This window comes from Mustelus asterias, chromosome 3 (genome assembly GCF_964213995.1).
Source record: "Mustelus asterias chromosome 3, sMusAst1.hap1.1, whole genome shotgun sequence".
NCBI lineage: Eukaryota > Metazoa > Chordata > Chondrichthyes > Carcharhiniformes > Triakidae > Mustelus > Mustelus asterias.
In genome coordinates, this window is record NC_135803.1 from 6,283,599 (window position 1) to 6,310,438 (window position 26,840).

A 26,840-nucleotide genomic window follows, 5' to 3' on the forward strand; every position below is an offset into this window, starting at 1 on the left:
GATAATCTCCTTCGTTTTGTTGACATTGAGGGAGAGATTATTGTTGCCGCACCAGTTCACTAGATTCTCTATCTCACTCCTGTACTCTATCTCGTCATTGTTTGAGGTCCGACCCACTACGGTGGTGTCATCAGCAAGCTTGAAAATCGGGTTGGAGGGGAATTTGGCCACACAGCCATGGGTGTATAAGGAGTACAGCAGGGGGCTGAGAACACAGTCCTGTGGGGCACCAGTGTTGAGGATGATCATGGAGGAGGTGTTGTTGCCTATCCTTACTGATTGTGGCCTGTGAGTTAGGAAGTTCAGGATCCAGCCGCAGAGGGAGGTGCCGAGGCCCAGGCCACGGAGTTTGGAGATGAGTAGTTGACTCTTAAATGCCCTCAGGGATGGGCAATAAATGTTGGCCCAGCTCTGTGTTTGGTGTTCTGCGCCACCAACTGGCGTGCGGAAGCCCTTGCTAAAGTACTTTAAAATTCATCATCTGGTCACTTGAATGGAGCAAGGTCTGTCAGCAGCTGACCGCCACAGCATTCACTCTCCACAGATGCTGCCATGACCCAGAGTATTTCCAGCATTTTCTGTTTTTATTTCAGATTTTCAGCACCCACAGCACTGTCTTTTAGTTTTTGATCACTAAAACAGATTTGCTCATTGCTGTGTGGATCTTTTTACTGTGTGCACCTGTCAGCTCTCAATATTACAAGAGTCTTACAAAAGTACCTCGTTAAGTGCTTTGGGACTTCCCGAGGATATCGTTAGGACTAAGATGGGTGGAGTGCGCAGATTAACCAGGACAGGTTGCAGCATCAAAATAGCCATTTGTTTACCTTTGCTACTACTGGACCCAGAATAAAAGAGACTTTAATCAGACTTCTTTCAATAAACTCAGAGTAATTGTTTTATGAAAGAGAACACTAAAAAAAGTTGTAAAGCATAAATTTATAATCCAGATGTCTATAAAAAATTTACCCCCTTTAAAAAATCCCAACAAACACATACCAAAAGAAAGAACAAGACAAATAAAGTCTCCGCAGAGGTTGGTGCAAGGGAACACTATAAAAAGGATAAAGTTCAAAAAGGTCTTGACACTGTCAATCTGATGGAGCACTGGTCACAGTAGTTATCTAGAAGTCCTTTCAGATCTTTGGTGAAATGTCATCTTTGTTAACTCCCACTTGTCGCAATTTTGCCAGCTTTCAATACAGATGAGTTATACTGAGATGAGAATTTTCTGGCTGAATGTGAACATTCTACTCTGGGCTGCAGGTAATACAGGGGAAAGGGGGGGGGGGGGGGAGAGAAAGAAAGAGAGAGGGAGAGAGAGAGAGAGAAGCAGTCTTCCTTCACAGTTTGCTCCCAAAGTGCACACACACAGTTCAAAATAAAATGATCAGAGAGAACATCTCCTCGGCCAGGTGTTTTCAGCCAATCAGCAGGAGTCTACATCCTGGCAATCGCTGTTGTATTTGCTTTAATAACTCTTTCCTCACCAGGTGTTTTGCTGATTTCTTGGGAAAGCAGCTTGGTCACAGACCAAAGTGAATTTGTAGCCTTTTAAAAACTCAGGACAGTTTCAACAACTTCAGATGATTTGCTCTACCCCACCTCAGCCTCCTTTGTTTTCATTCTATTTTATTTAATATTTTACTGTGCTCTACCTGTTATTTCTTTATTGTCTTCCTTCATTTTTCTTCCCCCCCCCCTCACTCTTTCCCCACTTCATCCCCCTTCCCTTCCCTTCTCTCCCCCCCACTTCCCTTTTTCTACATTCTACCTCTGTCCAATCTTTTCCCTCCCCTCCCCCAACATCTTCATCTGTCACAGCTTACAGTTTCTCTGTCGTTTGGCCATTCACACCCTTTATTCTCTCTGGGGACTGCCATTAGCAGCCTTTTCCCCTGGTTTCTGTGGCTATGATTCATCTTTAATTCCCTCCCCCTGCAGTATAAATATCTCACACTTTCTATGCTTTTTAGCTTTGACAAAGGGTTGTCTGGACTCGAAACGTCAGCTCTTTTCTCTCCTTACAGATGCTGCCAGACCTGCTGGAATTTTCCAGCATTTTCTCTTTTGGTCCAAAATTCAATGTCTCCTTCCAAATTCTACGTGACATCTCAATAGCTCCCCAACCTTTGTCGTTTGATTCTTCTTGACAGGTTTCCTTGCACAATTTTTTGCCCATTACTTTCAATCTGATATTGATTCCTTTCTAAATTGTTCAGCAGGGAGTATAATTGGGTTAAACCAGCTTCCAACATGCTCCTGTCTCCATTTGTGATCCAATGTTTGAGGTTAATACTCCCTGATTCCATTCCACACTGCAGCACCCACACATTATTCAGCTGCTTTTTGTGCACATTACACAATTTGTTGCTTCAGCTACTGAACCAATGCTGTGGATAAAGGGGTTAAATTCTGAGGACTGGCTGCATAAATTTAAGCTTGTATTCCCGTCATCTAATTGATGTTCAATTCTGGTGAATCTGAGTTGCATCTCCTTCAAGGCCAGTGCATCCTTCCTGAGGTGCGATGAACACTTTGCGGTCTGGACAGCTGAAACTTCAGGTCCTCACTATTAAATGCCAAAAACGAGCAAGGTGTTTAAGTCTAGGCTTTTTTATTTTGCACGGGCACAGATTGAAAAAGGGTGCATCTTCCAGTGTGCTTGTTGGCATACAAAGAACAAAGAACAGTACAGCACAGCACAGGAAACAGGCCCTTCGGCCCTCCAAGCCTGTGCCGCTCCTTGGTCCAACTAGACCAATCGTTTGTATCCCTCCATTCCCAGGCTGCTCATGTGACTATCCAGGTAAGTCTTAAACGATGTCAGCGTGCCTGCCTCCACCACCCTACTTGGCAGCGCATTCCAGGCCCCCACCACCCTCTGTGTAAAAAACGTCCCTCTGATATCTGAGTTATACTTCGCCCCTCTCAGCTTGAGCCCGTGACCCCTCGTGATCGTCACCTCCGACCTGGGAAAAAGCTTCCCACTGTTCACCCTATCTATCCCCTTCATAATCTTGTACACCTCTATTAGATCTCCCCTCATTCTCCGTCTTTCCAAGGAGAACAACCCCAGTCTACCCAATCTCTCCTCATAGCTAAGACCCTCCATACCAGGCAACATCCTGGTAAACCTTCTCTGCACTCTCTCTAACGCCTCCACGTCCTTCTGGTAGTGCGGCGACCAGAACTGGACGCAGTACTCCAAATGTGGCCTAACCAGCGTTCTATACAGCTGCATCATCAGACTCCAGCTTTTATACTCTATACCCCGTCCTATAAAGGCAAGCATCTTACTGGATAGGGCACACACAAGCACTAACAAATAATTTGTCGTAGCCACTATCGTAACTGGCACTGGACATGAGTTTCGTGTTCTGAAGAAGTGTCGACATCAATATTGTTTCCCTGCCGTTTGTTCTTTTGAGATGCGGTCAGATATGCTGCCTACATTCAAGCATTTCCTCTACAAACATTGTGCAGAGTGCAACTTGAACCATTTCACACAATATTGCTTTATTCTTGGTCTGAGCTGTTACATTATACACCAATTTATTTAAAATAACCTATTGTACAGATGCAGAAACTTTAAGGTATTCACATAAAGACATTTAATAACAGCGCTGGATCCTTGAAGGTTGCTAATAGTAATAGCAGCCAAAGGCAGCAGCAACGCAGAACAGGCTTTCCTGAAAGCAAATTAAAACCTGATTAATACAAAATTGAGGCATATTGAACATACAGTCATTACTGAGGCTCAACAAGTGTTGGTTAGACTTTTGTTTTTAGTCATTCATGGGACAACTGCGTCGCTGGCCGGCCAGCATTTATTGCCCACCACAGGTTGCCCTTGGAGGGTAGTTGAGAGTCAACCACATTGCTGTGGCTCTGAGTCACATGTAGCCAGACCAGGCGAGGATAGCAGATTTCCTTCCCTAAAGAACGTTAGTGAACCAGATGGATTTTTACAACAATTGACAATGGTTTCATGGTCATCAGCAGATTCTTAATTCCAGATTTTTTTTATTGAATCCAACTTCCACCATCTGCCGTGGTGGGATTCGAACCTGGTCCCCAGAACAATAGTTGAGTTTCTGGATTAATAATCTCGCAATAATACCACCAGGCCATCACCTTCCCACTCGAGTTCATAATCCAGGCTGACACGCCCAGTGCCAGTACTAAAGGGCGATGTTACTGTATTAGTAATCCAGAGAACAGGCTACTGCTCTGGGGACATGGTCTCAAATCCCAATCTGGAACTGAAAGCTAGTCTCAGTAATGGCACCACGAAACTATCATCAATTGTCATAAATACACATTTGCTTCATTAATGTCCTTTAGGGAAGGAAATCTACGGTCCTTATCTGGCCTACATGTGACTCCAGAGCCACAGCAACGTGGTTGACGCTTAACTGCCTTTTGAAATGGCCGAGTGAGCCACTCAATTCGCAACAGAAAGGTTCAAGACAGCGCTCACCATCACATTCTCAAGGACAATTTGAGATAGGCAACAAATGCTGGTCTTGCCAGGAATACCAATATCCCATGAAAGAATAACAAAACAGGAGTGCTGCACTGTCAGAGATGCCACCTTTCAAATTAGATGTTAAAACAAGGCTCTGTCTGTCCTCTCGGAGAAGGCAAAAGATCCACTCTCACTATTTCAAAGAAGAGCAGCAAAGTTCCCTAAATATCTCGATCATTATTTATCCCTCAACCTAAAAACAGATGATCTGGTCACCGACGATGGCTGTGTGCAAACTGACTTTTCTGATCCCTTTACAATACAGCATCAACTGCATTTCAAAAGTACTTCATTGGCTATAAAACTCTTTGAGATTGTGAAAGGTGCTATAGAAATGCAAGCCCTTTCTTCTTTTCAGCCAGGATGATGGGCGTGGTTTTGGGCACCTCGCCACAGGAAGGGTTACTGGTAATTTCAGGTGTCGAGGAGAGGTTCCACTCTCAGCAAAGGCTAAGGGAGTTATGGCCTCATTTTGGGGAGAAAGAGACTTCAAGTTGTCAGAATAGAAGTCTCAAGGTAATGAAAAAAAATTCCAAAGTTGCTGGCAAGATAAAGATGAGAAGGTTCAGAATTAAAAAGAGGGGCAGGGAAAACTATTTCAGCCAAAGGGTGACTGAGGTACAGTCCACAATGAGGAGACAATTGGACGTGTGTCTAGATTGAAGACATTGAATGCTACAGAGAAAAAGCATATCGTACTCTGGGCTTTATTAATAGGGGCATAGAGTACAAGAGCAAAGAGGTTATGCTGAACTTATACACGAGTGAGGCCTCAGCTGGTATATTGTGTACAGTCCTGGGCACCATGCTTATAGGAAGGATGTGAATGCACTGGAGAGACTTCAGAAGAGGTTTACAAGAATGGTTCCAGGGATAAGAAAATTCAGTCATGAGAATAGATTGGAAAGGTTGGGATTGATGTCCTTGGACAGAAGAAAGGAGATTTGATAGAGATACTCAAAATCATGAGGGGGCTGTACAGAGTAGATGGGGAGAAACTGTTCCTGCTGGTAAAAGAATCGAGAACCAGAGGGCACGGATTTAAAGTGCTTTGCAAAAGAAGCAAATGTGATGCGAGAAAAAGCTTTTGCACACGAGTGGGTCAGCTCCAGAATACACACCCTGGAGGTGTGGTAGAGGCAGGTTCAATCAAGGCATTCAAGAGGACATTAGGTGATTATTGTTTTTTATTCATTCATGGGACATGGGCATCACTAGCTGGCCAGCATTTATTGCCCATCTTTAGGTGGTGGTGGTGAGCTGCCTTCTTGAATCGCTGCAGTCCATGTTCTGTGGGTTGACCCACAATGCCGTTAGGGAGGGTATTCCAGATTATTTGAATAGAAACAATGTGCAGGGGTACAGGGAAAAGGCAGGGGAATGGCACTAAGTCATAATGCTCGTTTGGAGAGCCAGTACAGACACAATGGCTAAATGGTTTCATTCTGCACTGTAACAATTCTGTGATTCTTGATACTGGGGTTATTAAAAAAGTCACTGCTTTTCCTTTCTCTCTCCTCCACATCTGTTGTAATTGCAGCAAACAGAATCATAGAAATATCTGAATTTCATGTCCTATTGCTTACTTTCCATGTTCCATTATCCTTAACTGAGAGAATGAGTTGGAGCACTGCGGATCACAGTGCAGACACCAAACAACGATGTGCATTTACATAGCACCTTTAATTAAATAAAACATCTCAGGAACACCATCAAACAAAATTTCACACCGTGAGGGAATATTAGGAAATAATTTGGTCAAAATAACCTTTTTTAAGGACCTTCCTTAAAAGGTGCTTTAAGACCTTTTAAGGAAGTCTTAAAGGAGGAAAGAGAGATGGAGAGCTTTAGGGAAGGAATTCTAGAGCCCAGTCAAAGCAAGGCCATTAATAGTCAGTAATTAAAATTGTTGATGCACAAGGGGCCAGAATTGTAGGAGTGCAGAGAACAGGGCTTTAAAAAAAATTCTTTTTCTGTGGGATGTGGGTGCGTCACTTACAAAAAAGGCCAGCATTTTTGCCGATCTCTAATTGCCCTTAAGAAGGTGAGCTGCCTTCTTGAACCATTGCAGTCCATGTGATGTATTCACTGGCCGCAGTCAAGCGTGAAGCTGTCTGGTAATCAGTGGTCATGTTACTGGACAAGTAATCCAGAGATAACTGATAGCCCAGGGAACATTGCCGGAATTTTACCACCTCACCCGCCCGAGGCCAACGGAGAATGCTGTTCTGCGAGCCTCGCCCACCCCGATTCCGCGGCAGGGGTGCCGGTAAAATTCCGGCTCACAAGTTTAAATCCCACCCATGTTGGGGAGAAATTGATAGAGATTGCTTGTTATTAGTCAACAATCTTGGCATTGACCACCAGGAATGGTGGAAGGCGACACACACGCCTATTTGGTCACCTTTGGTAGAGAGGAACACTAGTACAATTTTTTAAAACTTCAGTTGACCAACTAAACCAATGCAGAGATAAAACAATTACTGATCCAGATGAAATCCTTTCCCTCAGGCACACGACCCCAATATGCATTATTACTGCATCATGTACACTTACATTCATATACACATCCTGTGCAAAGTTGTCTGTATCAGCATCCCAGAAGCAACGTGCAGCCATTCTAAAAGGAAACAAAGACTTGTTCATATATGGTAACAATGTGAATATGTTTAGAACAAAAGTCAGAGTTCTTTGCACACCAAAGGGGATAGATGAAACAATAAAAAGTGTCTGGCTGATAATGCAAGCAAGAACCAGATTGAATGTAAAAAAAATTTCGAAGAGAAGTGAAAGAAGAAATAAGAGCAGCAAAGAGAGTTTATGAGAAGAGACTGGCAACTAACATGAAAGGAAATTCAAAAGTCTTCCATTGGCATATAAATCGTAAAATTGCAGTAAAAAGAGAGGTGGTGGGGGGGGGGGGGGGGGGGGGGGAGCGGAGAGTGAGAGGGATGAGGCACCAAAAGAAGACCTTACACATAGAGGCAGGAGACATGCCTGAGGTACTGAATGAGTACAAGGGAGTTAAAGGGCATTGGGTATAGGCAGAACATGGAGTTGAGGCCACAATCAGATCAGCCATGATCTTACTGAATAGTGGAGCAGGCTCGAGGAGCAGGATAGTCTACTCCTGCTCCTAATTCATATGTTTGTATGCACTTTGCATCCATCTTCACCAAGGAGGAAGATGCTTTCAAAGAGGTAGCTGAGACACCTGATAGGTTAAAAATCAATAAAGAGGTTCTAGAAAGGCTAGCTGCACTTAAACGTTGAAATGTCAGCAGGGCAGGACCAGAATCCAATATCATTATTGAAATTTTTGTAGATTAAATATCTATAAGGACTGTTGCCTAAAGTGATATTTATTTGAGAGTCTAACCAATTCGGAAGCTTTTGGAGAAATGTTCTGTAAGATTAATTTTAACTGTGTAAATATAATCTTGTGTGCTTATGTCTTCTTTTCCTTTGTTAATTCATGTTTTAATTTAATATTTAAAACCTCAGTGCACATATGTCCTCGCAATAGAACACAAATAGAAAATAGTTGTGAAAGCTTGCCAAGTTTTCCTTTAGAATTTGGCTTGCACAACACTTACCACTTGCCAGATCATCACAGTACCAAACTTCAGGAAGGATGTGTAGGCACAGGAGCGGGTGCAGAAAAGATTTACCAGAAAGACTCCAGGGATGAGGAACTTGAGTTTGGTGTATAGATTGGAGAAGGTTGGATCATTTTCCTAAGAGAAGGTTGAGAGCAGATTTTATCAGGGAGTTCAAAATCATAAGGGTAATCGACAAAGTAAATCTGGAGAAACTGTTCCCACTGGCAGCAAGTCGAGAACCAGACAACACCGATTTAAGGCGATTGATAAAAGAACGAGAGGCAACATGATGACAAGCCTTTTTGCACAGCGAGTGGTTAGGATCCAGAATGCACTGCCTGAGAAAGTGGCGGAGGCAAGTTCAAATATGGATTTCCAAAGGAAACTGGAAAAGCATCTGAACTAAAATGAATTGTGGGGCTACAGAGGGAGTGGTACTAGCCGAGTGCTCTTGCTCTGATCTGGCATGGGTATGCAGGGCTGAAGGCCTCCCTGTTGTGTGCTGTAACCATTCTATGATTCTGTATAGCACCCGAGATATTGCAAAATATCTCAAGATGCTTTAGAGGAACGTAAACACGTGTAACAGATGACACTGAACCACGAAAGGAGATTTTAAGGTAGTCTGTCACGGAAGTAAATTTTATGAAATAACTTTAAAAAGGGTAGGCTTGATATGCTGAATGCAGAGTTCTCTCTAAAGCTCTCCTGTAAGACAAATTTTAAATTAAGGCAGCTCAGTCTTGGCCATGAATCTTCCTGCATGTTACGTAATCATTATGTTGTTCTCAGTTCTCTTGTCACAGCACACTTTCTCTGTCTTTCTGCTCACCCTCATTGAGGGTGCCGCAATAGGACTGATCCTCCTGTTCTCAGCGAGGATGGTGCTTGGTGGGACAAGCAGCTGGGAAAATCACAGGTCAACCTCTCCAGCTCCATCACTCCTTAAATTAAATTGATCCACTATGAGGGCAGCGACCCTGTGACTTCTCAATCAGTTTATCCAGCGATCATCAATCTCTGCCAAGACCACCCACCTGACCGTGCACTCAGCCCGACTGTCTCCCGATGAGAACATAAAATGGAGGTTGTTTAATTCATTCTTTCATGAGATGTGGATGCCGTCAGCAAGGCCAGCATTTGTTTGTCCAAGCCGAATAGCCTTTGAACTGAGTGGCTTACTCAATCACACTGCTCTGTCAATCACATTGCTGCTCGTTCTGGAGTCACAAGGCGGCCAGACCAGGTCAGGACAGCAGATTTCCTTCCTCAGAGAACATTAGTTAACAAGATGGGTTTGTACAGCAATCGATGGTAATTTTATGTTCACCATTTCTGAGACTAGCTTTGAATTTCAGATTTCATTATATTATTTAATATGTTAGAATTACATAGAGCGTAAAGCATAGAAACAGGAATTTGGCCTAAACTGATGTCTATTGCCCACTGATGCCTTTTCCCAGCCCTCTTCATTTAACCCCATCAGTATAACCTTTCATTACTTTCCCCCTTATGTATTTATCTAGCTTCCCCTTAAAAGACTTTATGTAATTTCATGAACTACTCCTCAGTGGTAGCCATGATGTGAGATGTCGGCATTGGACTGGGATGGGCACAGGTTTATTTGGAATCACAAGCTTTCAGAGTGCTGCTCCTTCATCAGGTGACTCACTTGAAGAGCTCCAAAGGCTTGTGATTCCAAATAAGCCTGTTGGACGTTAACCTGTCGTTGTGAGTCTTCTTACTGTACTCCTCAGTGCAGCAATCTTCACGTTGCAAAGGTTTTTTTCCCCAACAAACATTCTCTTCACTGCTTTACCAGGACAAGTTTTAAACCAGGACTGCCAGGCCTGGGTAATATTGCGCACCTATCATTCTCAGCTGATAAACAGACATTAAATCCAGCCATGTGATGCAAGACAGCATCACAGGACAGCAACAGAATGTGAAATATGCATCAAATTAATTGAAGAGAAAATAATTCATCAGTGACCTTTCCTTGGAAGTATCCAATGAAAAATTGTGATTAACCTGACAAATTGGTTACTTGGATACTTCTTCAAGGATTTTCAACAATTATTTGGAACAACATATTCTCAGTGTTGCTGAATGTTGAGCTGCATTCTTGCCTGAGTCAGTGCGTTTGGGGTTCAAGTCCCACTCCAGATTCTTGGGCACAAAATCCAGGCAGGACTGAGGGAGTGCTGCACTGTGAGAGGTGCTGTCTTTTGAATGAAATGTTAAACTGAAGTCCCACCTATTCTCTCAGGTGGATGCGAAATATCCCAGGGCACTATTTGGAAATACTGATGTCCTGGGCCAATTTCCATCCCTCAATCAACATCATTATAGCAGATGATCTGGTCGTTATCACTTTGCTGTTTGTGGAGTTTGCTGTGCACAAATTGGCTGCTGTGTTTCCTACATTACACAACTTGGGGGAGCACGGTGGCACAGTGGGTTAGCACTGCTGCCTCACAGTGCCAGGGACCCAGGTTCAATTCCCGACTTAGGTCACTGTCTGTGCGGAGTCTGCACGTTCTCCCCGTGCCTGCGTGGGTTTCCTCCGGGTGCTCCCGTTTCCTCCGACAGTCCAAAAAGACGTGTTGGCTAGGGTGCATTGGCCATGCTAAATTCTCCCTCAGTGTAACCGAAAAGGCGCTGGAGTGTGGCAACAAGGGGATTTTCACAGTAACTTCATTGCAGTGTTAATGTAAGCCTACTTGTGATAATAAATAAACTAAACTAAACTGCAGTGGTATTTGTTGCGGTTCGTCCCGAGCAGCTCGGTGACACAGGACTCTGTGCTCTACGGGCTGTTTCCGGGGACGCACACCGAGACAAATATCAACTGCTGCTGGAGGGTCATCAACTCGGTGAAGGACGCACTTTGGTCCTCCCGAAACTTGCTGATCTTCCAGCTGAAAGAATTGTCCTCGACCGAGTGTTGCAGACTGGCACATTCCAAGGTCCAGGACTACGCGCTCAGGGATGCGCTCAAGCTTGGGGCAGCCGCCGCCAAGGCACAATGGAGAAAGGCCACCGTGTAAAGCCTTTCAACCGAGGCAGACCGAGGGCCCGGTAACTGCAGAATATCCTCGGCCTACGTAACTGTGTGCTAATCTGAAAAACAACAGCACACAGTAATCTCTGAGGTATGTATATAGTTTTAAGTAATGAAATGTAATGAATGTAATGTTTTGTAAATAAGCACTGTATTGTACTGTAAAAATGATTCTTTTTTTGCACTGTTTGTAACTTTTGGATCTGTCGTTGGGCAATGTTCATTTGAGAGCTTTTTTTAATGAATAAAGTATATTTTTGAAAAAAAATAAACTAAACGAACTGTGAAGCACTTTATATAGCCTGAGAGTTTGAAAGGTGCTATATTAATGCAGGTTTTTCCTATTTCTGTAGGAAACAGCCAGGACTGATTCCCAGCATTATAGGAGCAAGGACAGATTGGGGAACATCTTTAAAAGATGAACCACATAAACATTATATTGAATAGTAAATCTGCAATGTTGCTTCAAATCAAACTGCTGCAGTAAATAAAATCTGGAATAAAAAGCAGTAATGGTGACCATGAAACTACTAAGTTACCATAAAAAATCCATCTGGTTCACTAATGTCCGTTACTGAAGAAAATCTGTTGTCCTTATCCACCCCGGCCTGTGGGTGGCTCTAGACCCTCAGCAATGTGGTCAACTTTAACCGCCCTCCAAAAAGGCCAAGAAACCCAGCTTAATATATTTAATGATCCAGGTCTATACATTGCCTTCATCGATCTCACCAAAGCATCTGATCACGTGAGCTGAGCTGGTCTATTAAAGCTGGAGAAAACTGGCTGTCTGTCGAAGCTGCTCCGTATGATCTCCTCTTGCCATGTTTGGTAGGTTAACTGTCACAGGGCAACATCAAAGTCCTTTAAGATCCGCAGTGAAATCAAAGAGGCTTGTAGTCTAGCTCTGACAGTCTGCATATTCTTCTTCTTCACTGTTGTCAGATGCCTTCAGCTTCAACAGAGGGGATTCTTTCATTCAATCACGGGAAGTAGGCACGCTGGCTACACCAGCATTTATTGACCATTGCTGATTGCCTTGAGATGGTGATGATGAGCTGCCAACTTGAACCACTGCAGTCCATGTGGTGTAGGTATACCCGTAGTGCTGTTAGGGAAGGTAGTTTCAGGAATTTGACACAGCGGCAGAGAAGGAACGGTGATATATTTCCAAGTCAGAATAGTGAGTGGCTTGGAGGGGAACTTGCAGGTGGTGGTGTTCCCATGTATCTGCTGCCCTTGTCCTTCCTTGTTTTTTTCAACGTGTCAATTTTTCCTTTGACTTGTTCATTCTTGGCTAAGGCTCTCTCCAAGCATAGTGGTCATAGGTTCAGAAGGAGCCTCTGAGTTCCTGCAGTACATCTTGTCAATGGTACACACGGCTGACAATATGCGTCAATGGTGGAGGGAGTGGATATTTGCAGATGTGGTGCCAATCAAGCGGGGCTGCTCTGTCCTGGATGGTATTGAGCTTCTTGAGTGTTGTTGGAACTGCACTCATCCAGGCAAGTGAAGACTATTCGAACACACACCTGACTTGTGCCTCGTGGTCAGTCTTTGGGGAGTCTGGAGGTGAGCAATTTGCCACAAGATTGCTAGCCTCTGACCTGCTCTTGTGGCTAAAGTATTTCTATGGCTTGTCCAGTTCAGATTTTGGACGACTTACAAAGCAGAACCAACCTGCTATGTCTAACCTGCTGCCCTGAGATCCAAGACACAGGTGTGCCAAATTCTCTGAGAGTTGCTCTATGCTAATGATGTCACAGTAGCATTCCATACCGAGGGTCACATTCAGCACCAAGTGAACAGACGCTCTCACACCAGTAAAGAATTCAGTTTGACCATCTGTATCAGGAAGACAAATGTCCTGGGTCTTGAATGTTGCCACACTGTCATCTATCAGCCTTGACAATGTGTCCCTGGAAATTGTTGATAGCTTCACATATCTCGGCTCTACAATCACCAGCAATCTGTCACCTGGTGCTGAAATGGACACATGCATTACAAAAACTGCAGCTGCTATGTCCAAACTGAGTGAGAGTGTGTGGAACAAACTGACTGAGAATAGCAAACTGCAAGTGTAACAAGCCTTCATTCGCAGTGTACACCTGGGTAACATATGCTAGGCAGGAGAAAAGGCTGAACAGTTTCCACCTTCACTGTCTCACATATCCTCAGCATTTCTTGGCAGGACAAAGTCAGCAACTCAGAAGTCCTGGAGCTAATTCCATCAGCATACACTCATTGCTAAGCCAATGATGTCTGCACTGGCTTAGCCACGTTCATAGGATGGATGGCAGCCACAAATCTATAAACCTTTTGTATGATGAACTGGTCACTGGCTCACGACCTCCTGGGTGTCCACGCCTCTGCTACAAGGACACCTGAAAGTAAGATACGAACAACCGGGAGACAATCGCTGACGGCTGTGACTTCCGGAGGCTGACTGTTTGGAAGGGCATTGGAAGAGGTGAGCAGAAACAAAAGGCTCAGCTCGTCGAGAGGACGGCCCAGAGACATCAGCAAATCACACACCTTCACAGCCCACAGTCTTCCTCTGCAGCAAATGCCACAGAGACTGCCATGCCAGAGTGGGGCTCCTGTCTCTCACAAGGTGATGCTCAATGTGGAGTTGACAACCATGCGCAAACCATCATTTTACGAGATCACTGGATATGAAGGGCACAATTTCAAAATTTACAGATGATTTAAAACTTGCAAGTATTGTGAACTTTGAGGAGGATAGTGTTAGACTTAAAGTTGGCATAGACAGGTTGGTGGAATTGGCAGACAAGTGGCAGATAAAATTTAATGCGGAGAAGTGTGCAAGATTTTGATAATTCTACTTATTTTTAGAATCTGTAACCCATTTGGAATTTATTCCTTAACCACTTTTAAAAATGAAAGCCCACCAATGCCTCTACTTTCTCAGAAGACGAAGGAAATTTGGCATGTCAGCTACGACTCTCAGCAACTTTTACAGATGCACCATAGAAAACATTCTTTCCGGTTGTATCACAGCTTGGTATGGCTCCTACTCTGCCAAAGACCGCAAGGAGCTACAAAAGGTTGTGAATGTAGCCCAATCCATCACGCAAACCAGCCTCCTATCCATTGACTCTGTCTACACTTCCTGCTGCCTCGGCAAAGCAGCCAGCATAATTAAGGACCCCACGCACCCCGATCATTCTCTTTTCCACCTTCTTCCTTCGGGAAAAAGATACAAAAGTCTGAGGTCACATACCAACCGACTCAAGAACAGCTTCTTCCCTGCTGCTGTCAGACTTTTGAATGGACTTACCTTGCATTAAGTTGATCTTTCTCCACACCCTAAGTACGACTGTAACACTACATTCTGCACTCTCTCGTTTCCTTCTCTATGTAAGGTATGCTTTGGCTGTATAGCGCGCAGAAAACAATACTTTTCACTGTATACTAATACATGTGACAATAATAAATCAAATCAAATCAAATCAAAGGGTCAGTTTGATTTTCTGTTGGATAATTAACAATCAAGGCAATTGGGGAACAGGAAGGCAAGTTGCTTGTGAGAAACTATACTTGATGAATTTATGACTTTAGTGGTGTAGTGAAGTTTGAATTCAAGAGGTTTTCTGCTTTGAAGAAATTGTTAACAGCACTGAGTTCAGAGTCTGAACTTAGAATGACACTATATCTTTAAACAAACCATGTATTGCTTTAATTGATCTGCACCAGAGGGAAACTATTTTAATGATATTGGTGGGGCTTGGGTGAAAATATGTTGACAAGAAAATGTCACTTTATTTATGGCTTCTGTGTATGTGGATGAAATGTATCATTTGTACACAATGTAAACTCTGAGGGGTCCAGGAGAAAAGGGGCGAAAACTTGTCTCCAGTCTATATGGCTCGAGTTACAGAGGTGAGCTGACAAGATGATTTGCACCCTATGGCCAATAAGAGGGGTGAATTTGGACCATTTCCAAGAAAGGAATGAGAGATTGGGGGATAAAAGTTGAGAAATCGTAGTCCTTGTTGGCACATGGCTCCTCGGCTGGTATGGACACAGTTCAACAACACTTCAAAGACAAAAAGCAAAAGAGACATCGACTGTGCTCGCAACATCAAGAATTCCTCGGTTCTCAAAAGATGAGAAATGTCTACGTTGTTTTCATTGGCTCTACTTGAGTATATGTAAATTCTTGCTTGATATGTAAATTCTACTTGATTCATAAATACTAGTTATTCGTGCCTTATCGGTCTGGCACAACTGACAACCCTCGTGTTTGAAATTAAGAATTCAGACCTGTGGCAATTGTCCATTTAAGGGCAGCACAGCAGAAGAGGGTCACCTACGTTTGAGGGACCAATTGGGACTGAGAGAGGGTAATCACTCCAGTGGGTGGATCTCTCTCTTCGGCAGAAGATATCTGAAGGCATGTAGAAGACATGTAAGGACTGGGGTAGCCGAGGGGCTGCTGCTTTTGTACAGTTTTTCCTAGTTAATAAGTACCCTTTGTGTTCCTGATGAAGTCAGCATCATGCACCATTACACGATCTTGCAGTCATTTTTAATTAGAAGGGTTTTATACCTCAAAGCCCGAAACCTTGTAAGTCTGAAGTGATATATTTTTGTCAGATGACCAAAGAGAGGCAACATATGCTTTCCTTGCCATATCAGCTCTACATGAAAGCAAGGTGAAAACATAATTGAACAAGGAGAGAGTGCCCTGTGAAGAAGGAGGAAATGATGTGGAGATGCCAGCATTGGACTGGGGTAAACACAGTAAGAGTTTTAACAACACCAGGTTAAAGTCCAACAGGTTTATTTGGTAGCAAATGCCATTAGCTTTTGGTCACGGGCATTCAGCCTCTGATCTTCAGGTAAGCGTTCTCCAAGGCGGCCTTCATGACACACGACAGCGCAGAGTCGCTGAGCAGAAACTGATAGCCAAGTTCCGCACACATGAAGACGGCCTAAACCCGGATCTTGGGTTCATGTCACATTATCAGGAACCCCCACAGCTTCCCTGGACCTGCAGAATCTCACTGGCTGACCTGTCTGGAGACAATACACATTTCTTTAACCTGTGCCTAATGCTCTCTCCACTCACATTGTCTGTATCTTTAAGACTTGATTAGCTGTAAAGATTCGCATTCTAATCAGTATTCTGTAACTTGAGTTTGTGTCTCTGTATGCCCTGTTCGAGAGCAGATATCCACTCCATCTGACGAAGGAGCAGCGCTCCAAAAGCAAATGGCATTTGCTACCAAATAAACCTGTTGGACTTTAACCTGGTGTTGTTAAAACTCTTACTAAGAAGGAGGAAAGGCAACATAATGAATCATAGGACCAAATATAAAACAAATCAAGATAAGTCGACAACGTACTTCACTCCTTCACCTCGCTGCTCTCCAATAACGACCTGTACCACCACCTTATATCGCTCGAACGCACATTCTGCAGAAACAGGACAAGCTCTTATCAATACTGCTTTTTGAACACAGACATCTGAAAGCAGGGCGAATGCCCAAATCCCAACTTGCACCAACTCCCTTTCACCCACAGTCCTTGTGCTCGCCAGCTGACATTGGTTCCCAATCCACCAATTCCTATCACCCCCCCCACCCCTGCAAACCCATTCACTGGGTGGCACGTGGCTAGCACTGCTGCCTCACAGCATCAGGTACCCGGGTTCGATTCTCGGCGTGGGTCACTGTGTGTGAGGAGTCTGCACGTTCTCCCCCGTGTCGGCGTGAGTTTCCTCCAGGTGCTCCGGTTTCCTCCCACAGTCCGAAAGACGTGCTGGTTAGGTGCAATATCCATGCTAAATTCTCTCTGTGTACCCGAACAGGCGCCGGAGTGTGGCGACTAGGGGACTTTCACAGTAACTTCATTGCAGTGTTAATGTAAGCCTACTTGTGACACTAATAAATAAACTCTAAAACTCATACACTCTAACCCCTGCATTGCTTTGATTCCAGCTTCTGGTGCATTCCCAATTTTAATTGCTCCACTGCCCATTAACGACCATGCCTTTCATCTGCCCGAGGCCAAAGTTCTGGATTTCCCTCCCTAATGTTCTTTTCTGAAACACCCTGGGGCATTTCACCAAGTTGAAAATGCTATATAAAGTTGTTGGTATTGTATGTACAGTAGGCAGGAGCAATGTAAAAGTGGCGGGGATTGCAATTCTGAATGTTCCACCTCACCTTACTTGTTCCTTTGTATAGATGCCTGTACAGTCCATATAATATGATACAAATGTACTGTACCTTTTACTTGAGTCTTTATGGCTTCTGCAATATTCCTGGTCATGAGGGGAACTTCCTCTGGGTTATAAAGCTTGTTTGATAATTCCTCCTTCAGCACACTATTGATCTTCGCTTTCACAATAGCCGTCTTGAACCTAGTGACAATAGTTCTGGCCGTTAGTACATGCCATCCCGACAATTTTACAGTCAAGTGCGCGGCTGTATTTTACCAGTGTATTTTGCTGCAAAAGACTGGTGTACACTGCGCTACGCCAAGACATTTGGTTGTTAACCCCTTGCCTGTCTCTCCTGAAGCTGTTAGGGTATAGGTCAACCAACAACGCCGGATACCTTGTCCAGGTTCCTACACTTTATAAAAGCAAAACACTGCGGTTTCTGGAAATATGAAATTAAAATAGGAAAATGTGGAAATGCTCAGCAGGTCCAGCAGCAACCATGAGTGAGAAACAGAGTTAACATTGAAGACTAACAATTTATCCTCAAAAGTGGAAGACAGATGTGAGAGAAATATTAGTTTATAATACAGCTGAGGAAAAAGGACGGTATGTGATAGGGTGGAGGACAGGAGAGGTTGACAAAAGGGATGATGGTAAAGCAAAATGGTGAAAAGGAACAAGTAAAGAAATTTTGTGGGGGATCTTCGATATAATCCAATATAAAATGAATTGCTACTTGGAAAACATGGGTTAATAATTGACAACCAACAGGGCGGCACGGTAGCACAGTGATTAGCAGTGCTGCTTCACAGCTCCAGGGACCTGGGTTCGATTCCCGGCTTGGGTCACTGTCTGTGTGGAGTTTGCACATTCTCCTCGTGTCTGCGTGGGTTTCCTCCGGGTGCTCCGGTTTCCTCCCACAGTCCAAAGATGTGCAGGTTAGGTTGATTGGCTATGCTAAAAATTGTCCCTGAGAGACCTGAGATGCGTAGGTTAGAGGGATTAGTGAGTAATTATATGGAGGTAGGGCCTGGGTGGGATTGTGGTCGGTGCAGACTCGATGGGCCAAATGGCCTCTTTCTGCACTGTAGGGTTTCTATGATTCATTAAAGGAAAATAGTCTCTGAATAGCTTGAATTTGTTGATGAAGGTATTGAGAGGATTGATGAGGGCAGTGTGGTTGATGGCTATCTTTGGTGCACCCATCATTGGTGCTGGTTGCCCCTTGATTCAAGGATGACATCTACTGAACAGGCCGATTCTTGACCTGCAGGTCCTTTTTGTTTATTCATTCGTGGGACAAGGGCGTCGCTGGCTGGCCAGCATTTATTGCCCAACCCTAGTTGCTCTTGAGAAGGTGGTGGTGAGCTGCCTTCTTGAATCGCTGCAGTCCATGTTCTGTGGGTTGATTCACAATGCCGTTAGGGAGGGAATTCCAGGATTTTGACCCAGCGAATGTGAAGGAACGGTGATATATTTCCAAGTCAGGATGGTGAGTGGCTTGGAGGGGAACTTGCAGGTGGCGGTGTTCCCATTTATCTGCTGCCCTTGTCCTTCAAGATGGAAGTGGTCTTTGGACACATGGGGCTGGACGTCCCACATGGTAGGGGGATCTGGAGAGCAGGATTTACTTTTTTTCTCTGCTGCTGCTCTGAGTCACAGCATCTTAATGATGAGGCAAAGTGCAACACAGGTTGACGGACAAGTTGTTGCCATTCTGAACAATTAGTAGCAAGCTCCCACTCAAACCATTGCAGCATTGTGACAAGTTTCTTGGAGATCTAAATTTTTGGAGCACAATCCACATAGGTTGATGGATGCAATGAAGGGTTATTGATGTTTTTCTTGACAGCTTTCTTGGATTGGTCTGGCAAGAAAGACTATGCAGGGGTTCCTCTAAGAGGTCTAAAGCCAAACTGTCTCTCTTGGGAGGATTTCCTCATCCACAGAAAGTAGGTGGTTAAGGGGACTGTGTGTCTGGACTTTCCCTGCTACGGACAAGAGGGATGTACTTTGATAATTTCCACAACATGATTTATCTCCCTTTTTGAAGACAGTTACATGGTGCATTTCTGAAGTCGGGAGCAGGGGGGACTTGGGGATGAGTTATAGTAACTTTCAAAAAGCACTTGAGGAGGAACTGCATTGTGGATGTAATAGCGAAGTTACAGCCATGGATTGAAAAGGAGATGGCCAGGGAAATCGACTAAGGGTCAGAGAGCAGAGGGCAATGGCAGATTGCTGTTTTTTTTCAGGCTGGAGGCAGAGTTCCACTGGTGTTTCCTGGGGTCAGTATTAGGAACACTACTCTTTTTTGCTATAGATTGGAGTACACAGGGCTTAATTTCAAAGTTGCAGATGATACAGAACTCAGAGATATGGTGAACAGTGAAGAGTAACAGATTTCAGAAGGACATAAATTGACAAAGATGGGGCAGACACAATTTAACACAGAAGTGATACATTTTGATCGGAAGAACATGGAGATGCCGTAAAAACGAGCTGGTACAATTTTAAAAGGTGTTCAACGACAGAGGCGCCTGGGAGAGGCCGAATGGTTAAAGTTAAAGTTAAAAAGGCGGTTCAGAAAGCATACAGGACTTTTGGCTTTTACTAACAGAGACATAATGTACAAAAACAAGCAAGTTACAGAACATAGAAAAACTACAGCACAAACAGGCCCTTCGGCCCACAAGTTGTGCCGAACACATCCCTACCTTCTACACCTACCTATAACCCTCCATCCTATTAAGCTCCATGTACTCATCCAGGAGTCTCTTAAAAGACCCTATTGAGTTCGCCTCCACCACCACTGATGGCAGCCGATTCCACTCGCCCACCACCCTGTGTGTGAAAAACTTACCCCTAACATCTCCCCTGTACCTACCCCCCAGCACCCTAAACCTGTGTCCTCTCGTAGCAGCCATTTCCACCCTGGGAAAAAGCCTCTGAGAGTCCACCCGATCTATGCCTCTCAACATCTTATATACCTCTATTAGGTCTCCTCTCATCCTACGTCTCTCCAAGGAGAAAAGACCGAGCTCCCTCAGCCTATCCTCATAAGGCATGCCACTCAATCCAGGCAACATCCTTGTAAATCTCCTCTGCACCCTTTCAATCTTTTCCACATCCTTCCTATAGTGAGGCAACCAGAACTGAGCACAGTACTCCAAGTGGGGTCTGACGAGGGTCTTATATAGCTGCATCATTATCCCCGGACTCCTAAACTCAATCCCTCGATTGATAAAGGCCAGCACACCTTACGCCTTCTTAACCACCTCCTCCACCTGCAGGGCCGATTTTAGAGTCCTATAGATCTGGACCCCAAGGTCCTTCTGATCCTCTACAGTACTAAGAGTCTTTCCCTTTATATTGTACTCCTTCATCCCATTTGACCTATCAAAATGGACCACGACGCATTTATCTGGGTTGAAATCCATCTGCCACTTGTCCGCCCAGTCTTGCATCCTATCTATGTCCCTCTGTAACTTCTGACATCCCTCCAGACTATCCACAACCCACCAACCTTCGTGTCGTCGGCAAACTTACCAACCCATCCCCCTGCTTCCTCATCCAGGTCATTTATGAAAATGACAAACAGCAAGGGTCCCAGAACAGATCCCTGGGGCACACCACTGGTGACCGACCTCCATTTAGAAAAAGACCCATCTATACCCACTCTCTGCCTCCTTTGGGCAAGCCAGTTCTGGATCCACCGGGCAGCAGCCCCTTGGATCCCATGCCCTCTCACGTTTTCTAGAAGCCTTGCATGGGGGACCTTAACGAACGCCTTGCTAAAATCCATATAAACCACATCTATCGCCTTCCCTTCGTCAATGTGTTTAGTCACATTTTCGAAGAACTCCACCAAGCTCGTAAGACACGATCTGCCCTTGACAAAGCCATGCTGAGTATTCATAGAAATCTACAGCACAGAAAGAGGCCATTCGGCCCATCGAGTCTGCACCAACCATAATCCCACCCAGGCCCTTCCCCCATAACCCTACATATTTACTCACTAATGCCTCTAACCTATGCATCTCAGGACACTAAGGGCAATTTTAGCATGGCCAATCAACCTAACCCGCACATCTTTGGACTGTGGGAGGAAACCGGAGCACCCGGAGGAAACCCACGCAGACACGAGGAGAATGTGCAAACTCCACACAGACAGTGACCCAAGCCGGGAATCGAACCCAGGTCCCTGGAGCTGTGAAGCAGCAGTGCTAACCACTGTGTTACCGTGCCACCCAACCACTGTGTTACCGTGCCGCCCTTGAGCTATTTCTTGAGCATACTAAACCTCTCTAAATGCTCATATATCCTGTCCCTCAGGCTCTTCTCTATCAGTTTACCAACCACTGAGGTTATGAAGAATCTTTATAAATCACTCAGCTGGAGCCCTTGCTCCAATTCTGGGCGCCACACTCGCAGATGTCAAGGCCTTACAGACTGTGCGAAGGAGATTGCTAGAATGGTTGCAGGGCTGCAGGAGTTCAGTAATGTGGCGAGGTTGGAGTTTTGTTCTAAGACGATCAAGAGGAAATTTAATAAAGATGTTCAAAATCAAAAAGGGTTTCAATAGAGTAGCTGGAGAGAAACTGTTTCCCGTGGTGGGAGGGTCAGCAATCAGGGGCTTAATCGGAGGTATTGTTAAAAGAACCAGAGGGGGAGATGAGGAGACATTTTTTGACTGCAAGACAAATTCCTGGAATGTACATGAAATGATTTTCTGGAACAGTGTGTTGAGGAACCTACTAGAGAACAGGCTATTTTAGACCTAGTATTATGCAATAAGAATGTTCTACCCCAAAAGGTTGTGAATGCTCAGTCATTGAGCCTGTTCAAGATCGAGAGTGATAAATTGCCAGACAGTAAAGGTAGCAAGGGATATGGGGATGTGTGGCAAAATGGCATTGAGTAGAAGATCAGCCATGATCGAGCTGAATGGCAAAGCAGGCTTGACGGACCTGCTCCTATTTCCTATGACTCAACTACAACTGTACAGGACGTTGGTGAGAGTGCATCTGGAATACAATTTTGGTCTCCTTACCCAAGGAGAGGTTTGCTTGCATTGGAAGCAGTTCAGAGAAGGTTCACTCCCTGGGGCGAAGGGATTGTCTTATGAAGACAGGTTGGGTCGTTATCACTGGAGTTTAGAAGGCTGAGAGGATATCTTATTAAAATGTATAAGATGCGAAAGGATCGGTGCTGAAGGAACACATCCTCTCACGTGGGAATCTAGAACTAGGGAGTACAGTTTCAGAATAAGGGATCGTCCATTTAATATGGAAATCAGGAAGAATTTCTTCTCACAGAGGATGGCTAGATTTGGAATTCACTTGTCCAGACAGTAGAGGCTGCTGAGGTGTTGATTTGATTTATTTTTGTAGCATGTATTAGTATACAGTGAAAAGTATTATTTCTTGCGCGCTGTACAGACAAAGCAAACAGTTCACAGAGAAGGAAAGGAGAGAGTGCAGAATATAGTGTTACAATCATAGCTAGGGTGCAGAGAAAGATCAACCTAATGCAAGATAGATCCATTCAAAAGTCTGACAGCAGCAGGGAAGAAGCTATACTTGAGTCGATTGGTACGTGACCTCAGACTTTCGTATCTTTTTCCCAAAGGAAGAAGGTGGAAGAGAGAATGGGTGCATGGGGTCCTTAATTATGCTGGCTGCTTTGCCGAGGCAGCAGGAAGTGTAAACAGTCAATGGATGGGAGGTTGGTCTGCGTGATGGATTGGGCGACATGCACGACCTTTTGTAGTTTCTTGCGGTCTTGGGCGGAGCAGGAGCCATACCAAGCTGTGATACACCCAGAAAGAATGCTTTCTATGGTGAATCTGTAAAAGGTGGTGAGTCGTAACTGACATGCAAAATTTCCTTAGCCTCCTGAGAAATTAGAGGCGTTGGTGGGCTTCCTTAACTATAGTGTCAGCATGGGGGGCCAGGACAGGTTGCTGGTGATTTGGACACCTAAAAACTTGAAGCTCTCGACCCTTTCTAACAGGGGCATGTTCTCCTCTACACTTCCTGAAGTTGATGACAATCTCCTTCGTTTTGTTGACATTGAGGGAGAGATTATTGTTGCTGCACCAGTTCACCAGATTCTCTATCTCATTCCTGTACTCTGTCTCGTCATTGTTTGAGATCCGACCCACTACGGTGGTGTCGTCAGCAAACTTGAAAATCGAATTGGAGGGGAATTTGGCCACACAGCCATGGGTGTATAAGGAGTATAGTAGGGGGCTGAGAGCACAGCTTTGTGAGGCACCGGTGTTGAGGATGATCGTGGAGGAGGTGTTATTGCCTATCCTCACTGATTGTGGTCTGTGAGTTAGGAAGTTCAGGATCCAGTCACAGAGGGAGGAGCCAAGGCCCAGACCACTGAGTTTGGAGATGGGTTTCGTGCGAATAATGGTGTTGAAGGCTGAGCTGTAGTCAATAAATAGGAGTCTGACATAGGTGTCTTTGTTATCTAGGGTCCAGGGTTGTGTGCAGGGCCAGGGAGCTGGCGTCTGCTGTGGACCTGTTGTGGCAGTAGGCAAACTGCAGTGGATCCAGGTAGTCCGGGAGGCTGGAATTGATTCGTGCCATGACTAGCCTTTCGAAGCACTTCATAATAATGGATGTCAGAGCTACCGGATGATAGTAATTGAGGCACGCTGCTTGGTTTTTCTTAGGTACCAGGATGATGGTCATCTTCTTAAAGCAGATAGGGACCTCAGATTGTTGTAAAGAGGGGTTGAAGATGTCTGCGAATACCTCCGCCAGCTGATCCGCGCAGGATATGAGTGCTCGTCCAGGTACCCCTTCAGGGCCAGTCGCTTTCTGTGGGTTGACCTTCAAGAAAGCTGCTCTGACATCTGCAATGGTGACCCCAGGTACAGAATATATTCAAGGTGGAGTTAGATAGATTTTTGATCTATAAGGAGTCGAGAGTTATTGGGACAGGAAGGAAAGTGGAGTTAAGGCCACAATCAGATGAGCCACAATGTTACTGAATGGCAGAGCAGGCTTGATAGGCTGAATGCATTCTCCTTCCCCTGTTTATGACGTTATGATTCTACGAATTTGTGAGAATCTGCAATGCTCCCTCTGAACCCCTACTTTGGAGTTGGTACAGTAAATATTTCCTTTGATGCGAGGGCAAGCAAGCAGCAGCAAGAAAGGCTGAGGTTGGAGTGCTGGTGCAACAGGCTTTTTGAAGCCAGGTATCAGGCCAGCATTAATGATGGAAGCAGAGGGATGAGGTCCTGGAGTCAGCACAGCAGTGACTGTAACTTGAGACAAGGTGCAGGACACAAGGGGAAAAAATGTTCCTGTCGAACGTCCAGGTGCCAGGGTACGAGCGTTAATATCAATCAGATGGTGGACACTTTGTCCAACAAGAAATGATCTAGAGATGCCGGCTTTGGACTGGGGTGGGCACAGTAAGAAGTCTCACAACACCAGATTAAAGTCCGACAGGTATATTTGGAATCAGGAGCTTTTGGAGCGCTGCTCCTTCATCAGGTGAATGAGTCCACTCACCTGGTGAGGGAGCAGCGCTCCGAAAGCTCATGATTCCAAATAAACCTGTTGGACTTTAACCTGGTGTTGTGAGGCTACTTACTGTGCCCAATAAGAAAAGCCAATACAAATGGACTGAGCCAAAACAGTATGGCAAAGTTTGGCAGCAAATCTTTACCAAGCATGACTGCATTTCTCTTGAAAAGACAAGTGTCAGTTTGTAAGGCTTTTGTTGTTATACACAGTCTCTCTCTCTCTCTCCCCGGGTACACAGTCTCTCTCTCTCTCTCTCTTTCTCTCTCCCCGGGTACACAGCCACTCTCTCTCTCTCCCTCTCTCTCTCCCCCCGGGTACACAGTCTCTCTCTCTCTCCGGGTACACAGTCTCTATGTCTCTCTCTCTCTCCCCGGGTACACAGTCTCCCTCTCCCCCGGGTACACAGTCTCTCTCTCTCCCCGGGTACACAGTCTCTCTCTCTCTCTCTCTCTCTCCCCGGGTACACAGTCTCTCTCTCTCTCCCCGGGTTCACAGTCTCTCTCACTCTCTCTCCCCGGGTTCACAGTCTCTCTCACTCTCTCTCCCCGGGTACACAGTCTCTCTCTCTCTCCCCGGGTACACAGTCTCTCTCTCTCTCCCCGGGTACACAGTCTCTCTCTCTCTCCCCGGGTACACAGTCTCTCTCTCTCTCTCTCTCCCTGGGTACACAGTCTCTCTCTCTCTCTCCCTGGGTACACAGTCTCTCTCTCTCTCCCTCCCCCCGGGTACACAGTCTCTCTCTCTCTCCCCGGGTACACAGTCTCTCTCTCTCTCTCCCCCGGGTACACAGTCTCTCTCTCTCTCCCCGGGTACACAGTCTCTCTCCCCGGTACACAGTCTCTCCCTCTCTCCCCGGGTACACAGTCTCTCTCTCTCTCCCTGGGTACACAGTCTCTCTCTCTCTCTCCCTGGGTACACAGTCTCTCTCTCTCTCTCTCTCCCTGGGTACACAGTCTCTCTCTCTCTCTCTCCCTGGGTACACAGTCTCTCTCTCTCTCTCCCCCGGTACACAGTCTCTCTCTCTCTCCCCGGGTACACAGTCTCTCTCTCTCTCTCTCTCTCTCTCATTGGATCTCATGGGATAAAGGGGGAGGTGGCGAGATGGGTGGAGAACTGGCTTGGTCACAGAAGACAGAGGGTGGTAGTGGAAGGGTCTTTTTCCGGCTGGAGGCCTGTGACTAGTGGTGTTCTGCAGGGCTCTGTATTGGGACCTCTGCTGTTTGTGATTTATATAAACGATCTGGAAGAAGGTGTAATTGGGGTGATCAGTAAGTTTGCAGACGACGCAAAATTGGTAGGACTTGCAGATAGTGAGGAGCATTGTCAGAGGCTACAGAAGGATATAGATAGGCTGGAAATTTGGGCAAAGAAATGGCAGATGGAGTTCAATCCTGATAAATGCGAAGTGATGCATTTTGGTAGAAATAATGTAGGGAGGAGCTATACGATAAATGGCAGAACCATAAAGGGTGTAGATACGCAGAGGGACCTGGGTGTGCAAGTCCACAGATCCTTGAAGGTGACGTCACAGGTGGAGAAGGTGGTGAAGAAGGCATATGGCATGCTTGCCTTTATAGGACGGGGCATAGAGTATAAAAGTTGGGGCCTGATGTTGCAGATGTATAGAACGTTGGTTCGGCCGCATTTGGAATACTGCATCCAGTTCTGGTCGCCACACTACCAGAAAGACGTAGAGGCTTTGGAGAGAGTACAGAGGAGGTTTACCAGGATGTTGCCTGGTATGGAGGGGCTTAATTATGAGGAGAGATTGGGTAAACTGGGGTTGTTCTCCCTGGAAAGACAGAGGATGAGGGGAGACTTAATAGAGGTGTATAAAATTATGAAAGGCATAGATAGGGTGAACGGTGGGAAGCTTTTCCCCAGGTCGGTGGTGACGTTC

The 26,840-nt window shown here is 45.2% G+C and overlaps 1 protein-coding gene across 4 annotated transcripts in view; it reads right to left on the reverse strand.

The window, feature by feature from the left end:
* Positions 1–2,655: 2,655 nt before the first annotated feature.
* dynlt2b (dynein light chain Tctex-type 2B) overlaps positions 2,656–26,840 on the reverse strand; it is a 31,919-nt gene continuing 7,734 nt past the window's right edge. For 2 of the 4 annotated variants that reach the window (XR_013496265.1, XR_013496266.1), the window contains exons 2-6: positions 17,452–17,585; positions 16,567–16,636; positions 8,128–8,268; positions 7,088–7,151; positions 2,656–3,692 (exon numbers count right to left, since the gene is read on the reverse strand). Coding sequence is in view for 2 of the 4 variants with exons in the window: in XM_078204491.1 (XP_078060617.1) it covers positions 3,645–3,692; positions 7,088–7,151; positions 16,567–16,636; positions 17,452–17,585 (316 nt within the window). In the remaining 2 variants the exon portion in view is untranslated. The remainder of the gene's footprint in view (positions 3,693–7,087; positions 7,152–8,127; positions 8,269–16,566; positions 16,637–17,451; positions 17,586–26,840) is intronic. The other 2 variants (XM_078204491.1, XM_078204503.1) reach the window with 1 other exon arrangement.